Source organism: Mesitornis unicolor, unplaced genomic scaffold (genome assembly GCF_000695765.1).
Source record: "Mesitornis unicolor isolate BGI_N332 unplaced genomic scaffold, ASM69576v1 Scaffold8637, whole genome shotgun sequence".
NCBI lineage: Eukaryota > Metazoa > Chordata > Aves > Mesitornithiformes > Mesitornithidae > Mesitornis > Mesitornis unicolor.
Window position 1 is genome coordinate 1 of NW_010197058.1, and position 13,807 is coordinate 13,807.

The 13,807-nt window shown below is 37.2% G+C and overlaps 1 protein-coding gene across 1 annotated transcript; it reads left to right on the forward strand.

Moving 5' to 3' along the window:
* Window positions 1-195: 195 nt before the first annotated feature.
* Window positions 196-10,482, forward strand: CSPP1 (centrosome and spindle pole associated protein 1; the record flags this gene model as incomplete). Its single annotated transcript, XM_010188674.1, has 4 exons — window positions 196-347; window positions 4,224-4,304; window positions 7,436-7,537; window positions 10,040-10,482. Coding segments are annotated over exons 1-4 (755 nt in total), but the record flags the coding sequence as incomplete, so codon positions are not given.
* Window positions 10,483-13,807: the final 3,325 nt, after the last annotated feature.

Genomic DNA, 13,807 nt, shown 5'->3' on the forward strand with positions numbered 1-13,807 from the left:
GTTTAGCTGTGAGGATGCTGTGGGAGACTGAAAGATCCAAAAACCAATCCATTTTCTACACTTTCTACCCAGCTACTTTTATAGAGAAGGTGATTTTTACTTCAGCTGGTTGTTATTTGCTAGTTGCGTCACTAATTTTTCTTATCGCTGTTGTGTACTAAAACTCCTGATGTGGCTTTTGCAGGATGTGCTTTGTAGTGATACAAAATAGTAGAATAATGGTATTTAATGGTGTTAAACTTTCAGGTGACTATGGCTTGAGTTTACCTCTTGGAGAAGAATATGAACGAAAAAGACATAAACTCAGAGAGGAACTTCGACAAGATTATAGGCGATATCTTTCTCAGGTAAAGCTCTTATCTGGTTTTCTGAGTTTAGTGAGTATTTTAAAATTATCCTCCCATTTAAATGGAATGAAAACGAGTAAAATCTGTGGAAAATCCTTATAAGAAGGCATTCATTATAAGCAATGGCTGGTTTCGAAGACTCAGGTAAAAGTAACTTCAAAATGTCAGTGCTAGGAAAAGTTATATATTTTAGGCTTGTATAGATTTCATTGCCATGAGACTACATATTATGTAGTACACTTTATTCTGAATACTTTTATTTATTTGTCTCTACTTCTTTCTTAGTTTCCTCTTAAGAATTTAAAATATAATCTGTTACTTCCTTAAGTTCTTAGGTGTTCTATGGTCTGTGATTCAGGTAATAATCCTGTAATTAGTGTCACTCCAGTTGAAAGCTTCTTTTCAATTTTAGAAATCAAAAACCTTTGAAGTTCTGCTTAGCATGATTTATTAAGTGTCACATTAAATTTAAAATTGAAATGGTATGAATGAAATGTCATAATCTTTGGAATATTCTGTATCCCTTCTTAGTCAAACAGAAAAGAAATCAGGAACCAAATAATTTCTGTTGTCTGAAAATGCTAATTATCAATGTCTTTAGTTCTTAAAGTGATAGAATGGATTGGCTTTAAGAATAGAAATCTTTTTTTATTAAGTCAGATGTTCTTGAATGAAAGACTCTTTTTGAATAGTATCTTTTCTCTGACTTTTAGGGTATTTCACAGGCAAAAAGAAAGGTAAGGTGCCTGCAATATATTTTTTTTCCTTCAAATTAGTTGCTTTTTGCTTTTTCTTTTTTGATTTGTGCTCTTTGAATTAAAAAAAAATCATTACTTTTTATGCTTTGTGTGCTTGTGCATGCTGTAGTGATTAGTTGTGATTAACAGCATTATTTGCTTTGTGCAAAATGATTGCTTATGTTTATTATTTTCCTTTAACAAGATTTAAAAACATTTGTTGATTCTTTCTTTTCCTTCGCAATTGCTATTGCTGTCTAATGCTGACTTTACAGTTTTGTTTTTAGGAGACATTTGCTTCAAGGCTTATCAGTCACATAAATGTTATGAATTCAGATTTTATTTTTCTTGATATACATATCTTATAAAGCTGGAATAATGCCATAAAATCTGAAATAGTATAATATGGTATGGAAACTGGAGTCAGAGCTTTTTTCTTCCCCATCACTGTGAAATCTCAGTGACGATGCTCAGGAAAGCAGTGGAGCCAGTTATTCAGCACCTAGTGGCCAGAACGCAAGAATGCAAGTGTCGTAAGTTAAAAATAATACCAGGCAGGGGCACATTTTTGCAAGCTTTGTTCAATTACAAATTCAATTATTTTTAATTATTTATATCATTTTACTGTCATGTTTATATAGCTTTCAAATTTAACTCTGTCCATCCCAGTCATTCAAATTAAGCAACTTCAGTAATGGACCAGGAGGTAAAGTGGTAGAAACATAACCTTCTGTGTTTTCTGAAGCTTTGAATAACATGCATATGATACGAATTAACTATATTACCATGCACTGGAATTCTTGAATAACAATAGCAACAGCAGAATTAACTCGCTTCTTAACCTTTAGCCAAAATGATGCTTATATAATTGTTGCTTCTTGTTTAAGCTTAAACTTTAGATTGTTTTCAAAGTTAGAATATTGTGTTATAACCTAATGTTTCATAATTCTCACCAAATTACCAAAATAATGTAATTTTTACGTTAGCTTCTAGTTTTTTATTCTCAATCGAATTTCAGTTTTACAAATTTAGGTTTACAGTGTAGTACACCTTAGCTATATTAAACTTGTAAGGCCTGAGGACAAGATAAGATTACATTCTCTAATTTATTTTCCCCACATAAAGAGAGAGTGCAACTTTTCGCAGCTGTCATAGTGATATTATTTTGGTTAATAACCTGTTTGGTCTCACTTATGTAGAAAGCGCAGTTTCCATATCAGCTTCTGATTTTTGGCAAATACCTTTTTAAGATCAGAGGTAATCTCTATTCATGGTGTTCAAAGTGTGGAAAGAATTACTTAGTAATGAGGATTACAGTTTATTTACTTTTTCTGTTATAAATAACTTGGTTTTCCGTATTAATTGTCTCAGTGCTTGAATATTTGCATGATTATGAAATCCATTAAATGTTCTAATGTGTAGTTTTGAAATATAATTCATGATGATGTCGCTTTGTACTGGAACAGGTAGAGTTCTTACCTGTTAATGTGCTTCTAAGCTTTTAAGCTACGTTACGCCACAGGTCATGGAAGGAAACAGTGCTATTGAAGTACTGTATCTGACCCATTCCCCTCATCAGGGGATATGTTCATAAAACACACGTTGTTGACTGAGAGTGGCCTCGGTGTTCTTTTAGTAAATGAGTGCTGTATGAAGAAGCCACTAGACCTGGAAGCTGAGGACCTGTTCCAGCATTGGTCTTTGATTTGAAAGGCTGATACTTTGCACAGCCTGATTCCTGAGCTAGGGCCCAGGGCGTTGTACGGAGCAACAATGTAGTGTTTTCAGCTCAAAGTTCTGTTCTGAACAGCCTTGATGATCCGTAAGGAGTATCAAGATTTGATGATGGGTCATTGTCCTGAAACATTTGGGGACTACTGTTGTAGAAAACAGATAGTGTTGAGATGCAGAATGGTGACTCTGCTGGCGTTACCATGGATTCCCTCTGTTAAAATGAGAGGTAGAGATACATTTTCTGCAGTTAGAAAAAGCAGTTTTTCATCTTAAGCAAGGTAGTGTATTGGAAAATTCCTCATTTGCTTTTACAGATGTTTGTGCTTGTGCTACTTGCTTATAGGAGAATTGAGTAATGGTGGGGTTTTTTTGAATTAATATATTAATTTTTAATATACAGAGATGAACTTATTCTTGTGATTTAACCTGGCAAGCAAGCAGCTAAACACCATGTGTCTCACTTGCTCGCTCATGGGATGAGGGAGTGAATTGGGAGAGTAAAAGTCTCATCAGCTGAGATAAAGACTAATAATTAAAATTAACCAAACTTAAATAATAATAATAGTATCAATGAATTGTAGTAAGAATAGGAATACTGATAATAAAGCAATCAAAGTTACGCGAAGCTCTCAAACAGCCGTTGCTGGCCATATGCCAATGAGAACGCAACAAAGGAGGGGTAAGCCTCAGGAACCGAGATGGGTCAGCATCACGAAGTAGTAGGGAAGGAAGAGAAGGGGTCAAAGGAGGGATCAAAGGAAGGAAGACGTCATCCTCTGCAAACTCCCCAATTTATAGCGAGTGTGATGTTTGTGGAGTAGAAAACATGTTTATAGGTCTGTTTGGATCATACTCAGATCATCTGTCCTGAGTCATCTGTCCCAGAAAATCCTGGGCTTTCACTTTGGCCCCATCCTCTTGTGCAGAGAGAAGGGGAAAAAAAAAAGAAATAAACAAAACAAAACTATAACCACAGGTGCTGGGGAAAGACTGAAAAAAACAAACCTTGAGATAATATAAACATCTCACATTATCAATATCCCTCTTAGCATAAATCCAAAACAAAGTCTCACCAGCTACTACGCGGGAAAGAAAACAACTCTGTGCCAGCAAAACCAGGACACTTACGTAATCTTTGCATTAGCGTAACATGAAAGAATTAACAGACACTTTTAAACTGAAGTTTAAACCTTGGCAAAGCCCTTCGTTTTCCCCATTCCTTGACTTTGTTTCATTCATGTCTTCCAAGAGCATACTGCATTTTCAAAATGTGAAGGTTGTCTTCAGTCCTTAGTTCATTACATTGATCAGTTTTATTTCAGAAAATATAATTCCTGTCAACTATTTAGCAAGTAAGATTTGGTATCTTAAAATATATTGAATTATTTTTATGTTTTTAATGCAGAAAAATTATCTAACTACTGGTGAAGTAGATCCATATACTCAGGGATTATCTCTTCCTATCGATGAGAGAAGGTCTGCCAAGGTAAATATCTGGAGGAAATTAAGTGGTGTGTAACTTTAAAATTAACTTGGATGTTTAAACTGTTGTGGAAAAGTTATTTCCACTTACATTTTTTTGTTTGGTTGGGGTTTTTTTACACTGTTTACTAATTAACATTTTTGAGGTGGTGGTTAGAATAGTTCTCAGGAAAGCCAAGTCTTCAAATTGTGTTGTTTTTAAATTTTTAATCCTAGGTTACCTGTACTCTTAATTTGTAGATAGTTAGATATGTAAGTAAATACTGATACTAGTTTGAGGTTTGCTACTTCTAATTCACACCTGCAGGGCACTTGGTGTGTTTAGAAGCTCTAGTGGTTGTGCTTGCTTTTTGTTCAGCAATAAATACTGATCTAATAAAAAATACTGTTTTTCTTACAGTGATGTAAACTTTTCTAATTTATGACTCCTCTTACTGCAGCCAGGGGATGCTTTTAAAAGTATTTGCTTGTAGTTGTTTCTGCAGTAATATTCTTATCAGTTCCTATCAGAACTAAAGCAAGTGTGCTTTCTGCTGTACACCATTTGTTTGTCTGTCTTTGTGTGTGTTTAACCTACCTGCTTATCCTCTTGTGATTTTTTTTTATTTATTTTTTAAACAGAGAAATCCAGGAATCTAAATAAAAGCTGATCTGGAATTTGACATACTATCTGCTGTTAATATAGGAATCTTCCCAAGTTCCAATCTTTCTTTGAGAGTACAGATACTAATGTGTTTTGTAAAAGGAGTACACGTTCTCTCCCTGTGTTTAGGCCCTTTGATTTCCCTGAGGTTTTTTATCAGTTTTTGGTCTTGCTTTCGTATGTTTGAGAAAGATACCAGCCAGAAGAGCCTCTCTGCTATTGGAGGTTCATGGAGGTTAGAATATGAAGATGCAACATGTGTACGTGGATTTTCTTAACCTCTGATCCATTCCTCTGATGCATATTAAGAATCTGTGAAAGACTAAATGTGTCTTACAGGGGTCACCTCTCCTCCTGCCCTCACACTGTTGGTCTTGCATGCCCAGTACCTGTCTTGTATTTGTTTCCAAATTGATCCAGGGAGTTGAATCAGCAGAAATGCTGTAATTTAGCAAATGTTTTTGCTGATGCAATGGACATCACTGGTTGGTTGCTAGGACTGGTCAAACCCCAGGGTGGATGCAAGGGAGGAAGAGAAACTGTGGTGCTTGCTAGAGGAAGACTGGACTGGAGTTTTGTTTTGGGGATCTTTTGTGGTTGTTGTTTTTTTTGGGTTTTTTTGGTTTGGTTGTTTTGGGTTTTTTTGACATATGTTGCTCTGGAGTTGCATTGTTTGTGTTTGGGGCTACGCTGTCACTGTCATCTGGTGCAAGATTTCTGCTATGCAGTGTGTTGATCTTGCCCTTGCTGTGCTTACTTATGCTTTCTGCCTCTCTTGTGCTGGCAATAGTGTTTGGCCATATGAGTCGTCAGGTGAGAACTCAAGTGAAAACTGCTGGTACGAAAAAGCCCCAAACTCCAAATTATACTAGTGTTAAAAAAAAGAGAGGCAACAAGAATGAAATGCCCAGGAAGGGGAACGGACCCGGCAGCATGCATTTGTGCTGAATTTGTTAGCTTCACGTTCTCGTGAACTTTGTGTTAACCCTTGCGAGTATGCGTGTCGAAACAGTGCAAGATAAAGTATCCTTGGTTAATTCCGTGGAAATTAAAGATGTCTCTGGACTGGGAATGTCTGATAATTGCTGGGTTTATATCATAGCATCTCAACATTCGTTGAGATTTTCAGTACAAGTGTGTTGTATGCTTTTTACCCGTTTATTTATGACTACTGTAGAACCTAAAAGCTGCCAAAAGGTGTCACACTGTGCCCTGCTAAACGGCTAGCCTCAAGGCAGATGATGAGTAGAGGTTAACATTTGCATTTTGGTTTCCTCCATTAGGTGAAATGTGCAGTCACACAGCATATTGAGTCTTCTGCTGAGTGTTTTGCCATCTGTTAAAGACAATGCTGGTTTCTTAGCTCTGAAAAATACCCCTCAGGCAGCTTTCATAGCTGTCTGCAGGTTTTATATTGTCACTGTCAGAAAATGTATAGGCACAAATTTTGAAAAAAAATTGGTTTTGGGGAGCATTGGTCTCACTTGCAAAACTATGACTAAGCTGATATTTCCATGGCGATTGAAGTATAAGTTATTTTTGTTTGAAATTTTACATGGACAATTAAATTTATATATAATGTTCAGATTTTTTTAATACTTTTTGCTTTTTTTTGGAAAATACTGCAGTGGAGAAGAACATGGCTTGTAATACTGTAATATAATTCTCTTCTCTCATTTATATGAGGGTTGAATGAGGTAGTATAAGAGATGCCCCATGCTCCAAATGTAAGGTACTAATACCAGGAAATAATGCAAATTAGAGCTTGCTTTACCTGGAAACTTGTATTTCATATTATATTATTAGGCTGTTGGTGCCTAACAATGCTAATTCCTGCATATTTTCAGACCTAAGCAATACTGTCATGTTGCAAAAGCAGCTAGGACAAGGTGGATAGATCACTGTTTTCTTAGTTTTCCTTGCATTCTTTACACTTTGACTCTTTTTGCAGTCAGCTTCACTGCTGCTTGGAATTTGACAGTTTGAGTTATTTCCTAAGCTATAATTGGCACATCTTGTCTATACATGTACTTGTTGTCCCATTTGAATTATGGGTGGGGAAGTCACAACCAACCTTAACACACAAAAAAATTTTGTTTTAAAAATCAAATCATCAAATACATTCAGATTAGAAATTAGAAGCTGACTTCTAATTGTCAAAAGAGTGAGGCTTTGGAACAATTTCAGAATAGATTTAGCAGGAGGAAACCGAACTGGTTTTAAGATGGAACTTGATATACAGTAGTGTTAATGGGGAGTAGACGTCATGCTCAAGAAGCTGACTTCTACTTACAGATTTCAGATTAGGATTATTGTGTTCAAGAATGAATGAACAAAAACCTTAAAGCAATTCAAGTCCTATTTGTACATCACAAAGAAGAGGGGTCAAACACACAGCTCGCATGTATTCATTTAATGTTGCAGTTTTATGAAGGTGAAAGTTACTCCTTAAAAATGCAGAATTATGATGCCCTTTTCAATGCCTGTTTTAGGAGAATCTACAGCTTGAAAGGAACAAGGAGTACAATCAGTATCTCAGGGATAAAGAAGAATGGAATGAAAGGCTAAGGAAATTAGGGAAGAAAAACTCAGAGGTAATACAGTTTTACTGAAGCTGATACAAAGAACATAATTACAGTGATCTTGTCAATTTCTCTATTGTTGATGAAGACATAGAAAGTATGACAAAATAAGCAAAGAATGTTGTTCAATTAGGCCACAGTTTTATTAATATATCTACCAAGTCCTGGTTAGGAGTCACGCAGTACAGTTCTTGATTCCTACTTCAGTCATGTCTTACCTGCTAGAAGGATGCTTTCGTTCTGCTGTGTGTCTGAAGCAAGTCCCTGGATTGTTCCTGGTGATAAAAGTGATGGCCAAAAACGCTGTCTCTTTGGACGAAACGTTGCGCTCTGCACAGTGTTCCTTACCTTTTATTTGTAGCTGCCTTTTCCTCAGTCTGAGTCTAGTTCATGAGAAAGCAAGGCTAGTGCAGGCAGCTGTCCAGTATATGGTGCTGTGCAATTGTGAATCAAGAAGAATGTCTTTAGTACTGAAAATGAGCTTAACACATGCATAATTGAACTCTGATTCTGAGCTGAGGCCTTTGATTTGTATGGCAGTCGGTAGCTAAGCTCCATGCAGCTGCTCACTCACTCCCTCTCCACAATGGGAAGAGGGAGAGGATTGGAAGGGCAAAAGTGACAAAAATCATAGGTTGAGACGAAGACAGTTTAATAGGTAAAGCAAAAGCTGTATGTACAAGCAAAGTCAAGTCAGGAATTCATTCACTACTTCCCACTGGCAGGCAGTTGTTCAGCTTCCTTAAAGTCTTTCATGTAGTGAGAAGTCCAAAGCTGAACACAGTATTTGAAGTGTGGCCTCACCAGTGCCAAGTCCAGGGGAACAATCACTTCCCTGGTCCTGCTGGTCACACTATTTCTAATACAAGCCACGGTGCTATTGGTTTTCTTGGCCATGTGGGCACACTGCTGGCTCATATTCAGCTGGCTGTTGACCAACACCCTCAGGTCCTTTTCTTCTAGGCAGATTTCTAGCCACTCGTCCCCAAGCCTGTAGCATTACATGGGGCTGTTGTGACCCAAGTGCAGGACCCAGCAGCAATTGGCCTTGTTAAACCTCATACAATTGGCCTTGGCTTGTTGATCCAGCCTGTCCAGATCCTCTTGTAGAGCCTTCCTACTCTCAAGGAGATAAATGCTTCCACCCAACTTGGTCCTGCCTGCAAACTTAGTGAGGGAGCACTTGATCCCCTTGTCCAGATCACTGATAAACAGAACTGGCCCCAGAGAACACCACTTGTGACTGGTCACCAAATGGATTTTACTCCAATTACCACATCTCTTTGGGCCCAGCCATCCATCGAGTTTTTTACCCAGTGAACTGTGCTCCCACCCAGGCCGTGAGCATTTAGTTTCTCCAGCAGTATACTGGGAGAAATGGTGTCAAAGGCTTTACTAAAGTCTAGGCAGGCAACATCCATAGCTTTTCCCTCATCCACTAAGCAGGTCACCTTGTCATAGAAGGAGATCAGGTTGGTCAAACAGGACCTGCCTTTCATGAGCCCATGCTGGCTGGGCCTGATCTTCTGGTTGTCCTATACCGTGTGATGGCACTCAAAATGCTCCATGACCTTCTTTGGCACCAAGGTCAGACTGACAGGCCTGACTCATGTTCAACTAGTTGTCCACCACTAACCCAGGCCGTTTTCGGCAAAACTGCTTTCTAGATAGCCAAGGCCCAGCCTGTACTGGTGCATGGCATCATTCTGTCTCAGATGCAGAATTCTGCTTTTGCAGTAGTTGATCTTCATGAGCTTTTTGTCATCATATTTCCCTGGTATGTCAAGACCTTTCTAAGTGACAGTCATGCCCTCTAGTATATTGATCCCTCTTCCCACTTTGGTGTCATGTGCATCTTTAATGTATTTTTTCATCACATTCTGTAAAGTGTTAGTTACCGTTTTCTTTTTTCCACAGGTGAATCATTAGTGCACAGAGATACTACAGAATTTATGCAAAACTATGTTGCTTGCTAGAACTGTGTAATGAACACTGGTCCAGTGTGTCATAGGGTGTTTTTTAATCCATTAAGCTATTCTTGCTCATAGTGACATCTCCTGGGAAGCAAAGAAATATATTAAGAAATGGTCAGGTTTAAAGATTGTGTTCATAGGTAAGAAGTATTACAGACTTGCCTGAATCTGATCTAATCTCTTGGTGAGGTATAAAGTTGAAAGTGTTTTTTGATTCTTTACACCTCTGAATCTGAAGGTCAAGTGGACTTATGGAGTTCATAACAGGCCTGTTCCATTCTTCTGAAAAAACATTAAATAAGAGAAAGTGTTGTGTTTTTTTGTTCGTTTGTTTTGGTTGGGTGTTTTTTTTAGTTTTTGTTTTCTCAAGTTAAAAAAAAAATCCCTAGCTTTTAAGCCCTCCTTGAAGTATTTTTCTTGCTCACCTCCTGCCTTTTCTTCAGTACCTGTTTAGGGATTGTTTGAAGAGATACAAAACCAAGTTTTTGCTCAATGTGATTTGTTTATATTCAGATCTTTTTTTTTTTTCCCCCCCATTAAGCAGAGTGAGATGGACAGGAACAGAAAACCTATTGCTATTACCACGCTCCAGCCAGAACTACATACAGAAGTACAGCCCTGTAATACAGATGCAGAGCCTCCCAAGAAAAATGCGTTTACTTCTACAGAAGGTTATGAAGAGCTGCTAAATAAGAGATGGCTGGAGGAAGACAGGTATCATAGGTTAGATGATGAGGTTGAATTAAGAAGTCGACTATTAAATAGAAGACTTGAAGAAGATTTGGATGTTCCCAACCGAAGACATCGTGGGCTTGCTAGCCAACCTGTGATTCCCATTAGGAAGCATCACAGACTTGATGAGGATTTTTGTAGAAGATACTCCAGAATGGACTATGATCCTGAGATAACTGAAGAAATGGACCCTAGATTTAGATGTGAAAGTGCTTATGACAGAAGAACTCCCCGGATTTTTTATGCTGAAAGGTATTCTTAATTCCATTTTCCACTTTATTTCTGTAGTGCTTGTTGGCAGCCATGGTTTACTCTTACTGCAAATCAGACAGGATTCACGCATGAAAGCAGGGGTTTTGTACTTACTTTAAAAAGCAACTTTGATCTTCAGTTTTTGGTACATGCCACTACATGTTAGAAATGTTAAAAAAAACGCTTTTTCTACATGTCTTGCTAAATGGCAGACTTTAAACATATGCATAGTTGAAGCAAATCGTGATGGTGTTAATAGGTGCTAATCTGAGTAATAAGTACAGAGGTCAGATAAACCTTTAAGAAAACCCAAACCAAACAAAACAGGGTGTTTTAGATAGATCATTTAGGAGGAAAACTGGTATTATGTTCAGTTCATTATTAGTCTTTACTGTGTTAACTGATAATTCAGTTTGGTTACTTTGACATTAATTGTTTATCTTCTAGCTCAATAATTTAAAATAAAAAACCCCAAACATAACTTTTCCAGTCATTCAGGGTTTAGCAGTTGGACCACCTCTTGAAGTGCAAGAACCAGTTGCTTTCAAAAACAAATGGGTTGTGGTGTGAAATAGGACTAAATTTGAAACAGATGTGTTTTATGCAGCTAAATTCAAGTGAAATAAAGCAGTAAAGTTCTGTGTAAATACATTTTAGAAAGGTACTTGAAGAGCGTTAATTTGTTCACTTTACAGATCTTGTGAATATGACTGTCGTAGATGGCTTTTTTTGCCTTTGTGTTAAGTCTGTTGTCAGAATCATTTCACTGCATTTTCCTCGGTGAAGGAAATACCACTGTCTTCCCCTTGTTAGGCAAAATAACTATTTTTTTTCCCCCTAAAATTAACACTTCTAGAAAAAACTGAAGGCAAATTGTACCACACTCAGCAGTGTTAAATATTATAGTCGTGTTTTGTTGTTAACTGCTGTTGGACTGGTTAAATTATCTTTTTGAATCATTGTTTACAGGGATAATTTTCTGGATAGTATTGCAAATTAGTAACTGGGGAAAACAAACCCTGAAATGTTCTTCTATGGCTTGGAGATGAGGAGACTGAGGGATGACCTCATTAATGTTTATAAATTTGTAAAGGGCGAGTGGCAGGAGGAAGGAGCCAGGCTATTCTCAGTGATAACCCGTGACAGAACAAGGGGCAATGGGAGCAAGCTGGAACATAGGAGGTTCAATCTGAACATGAGGAAAAACTTTTTTACTGTGAGAGTGACAGAGCACTGGAACAGGCTGCCCAGGGAGGGTGTGGAGTCTCCTTCTCTGGAGACATTCAAAACCCGCCTGGATGCGTTCCTGTGTGACCTGATCTAGGTGATCCTGCTCTGGCAGGGGGGTTGGACTGGATGATCTTTCGAGGTCCCTTCCAGCTCCTGAGATTCTGTGAAAAGTGTTTTCGAAATTGAATGAAGTCATGCTTCTTTTCCAGTTTCAAATGGCAGTAGAATTAAAATAACTTCTCTACAAAAATAGCTTTTGATATTCTTTCTCAGCCTTTTAAAAGAAAATCATAAAGGAATTAAGTAACTATGGAGAAAATGAAATGTCTGGAAAGATTTGGGAGATGCAGAATAAATAAATGAGTTATTTCAGAGTTTCAGATTGTATCCTCAGGTGTGCTTTTAAAAGCATGTATTTATTCATACAATGTTTCTGAAAAAGACTAGCAAATGGAAACAGTGGTTAAATAGATGGCAGGAACAAGATTGTCCATTTTTTGCTGAATGAGATTCAGAGAAGAGAATGCAAAATACAAACATTGTTCCATCCTGTAGTGTAATATTGGCAGAAATGAGCAAAAGAGGTTTAGCGTAAGATCTTCTTGTCCTACAACTTTTCAGAGAGCAAAATATTAGAAGCTTGTCTCTATGTCTAACAAAGATAACCAAAATGTCCATATTTTTGAGACTAACAGCAACATTAATCCTCTGCGTTAATTAACACCCAGTAGGATGATTGTCCTCTTTTTACTTGGTAGCTGTTTACCACTAATGCAATCGGACACAGTCTAATATTTAAATAAAAATGACCATTTGGTAAGGTTTGAGGGTTATCTTGATTTCTTAAAGTAATATATACAGAACTATATATGTAAAATATCAGGAAGGATGGTGTTTGAACCAACAGTAGACAGTATCATATTGAATAGAACTATCCTAGTTTTTAGTGATTCCAGAAAACACTGATGGTGCTCACTAGGTAATTCATTGCCTATTTGGAGAGGCCTCTGAAACAGTTTTAGTTCCAGTTCTCTTTTAAAAGAAAGTACAGAAGATAAGGGAATCTTTGTTATTGGCAAACTTGGTACATCTTCTCTTAAGAAGTTGCTTGACCATCACCTGAATTGCCTGAACTTAAATTTGTACGTGAAATTAAGGTTTGGGGTTTTTGGTATGTGTGTCCTACTTCACTGAATTTTTATTGAAAATTAATTTCCTTTTTTTTTTTCTTTTAATTAAGTGTGCTTTGTAGTCTGCTACTTTTTTTTTCTCCTTCACAAGGAGCTCCACTTAACCCTTCATGAGCTACATTCAGTCTCTGTTCAAGCAGGAGAAACACACCTATTAGTTATTGACAGCTTAGCTTCTGAAGAGTTACCTTTTTTTTTTTCCCTCCTACATTTCAGGCAAATTCAACTTTTCCAGAGCACATTTGATTCATGACAGAAACTAAATTTGTAAGGAGGGATATTTTTATTTGCTGTACTAAGGTTTTTACGTTTTTAAATGGGCCTTATTAGCAGCCTGGTCTGTCCTATAAGCAGGATACAGCAGCTTCTTGAATGACTTGGGCCAGCGAGTCTGTGGCTGCCACGTTAAGCTCGCTGCTTTTTACAGAAAAGGTTGCCTCTTGAATCCCAAGGTTTGTTTCTTGGCTTCCTCCCTGCATCCTTTTATCATGCTATGGACCTGGCTTTCTGCTTTCTGACTGTTGGCTTTATGTGGTCAGCCCTGTAATAGCAGATTGATCATTATGAAAAAGATGATCTTGATCGTGAATGAAGATCATGGTGTGCCAAGATGATGAATGTTGTTCTTTCATGTTGTTCTTTTGGGTTGTTGAGATGTCAAAACATTGTTTAATAATCTGCTTGCATCCTTTCACCTCTGATTATTGGCTTTTATTTAAATTATAGAGATGGGCAGAGCTGTGGATCTTTTTACATAAAAGAATAAGATTAGTTTTTTCTTATGTTTACCTGGTTTTGTTTGTTTGTTTGCTTGCTTAATAAGAACTTCATGGCTCTGTTCAGCTCTGGAAAATATATAAACTTATATATAATTATATGTAAATATGTATATATATTTTAATATA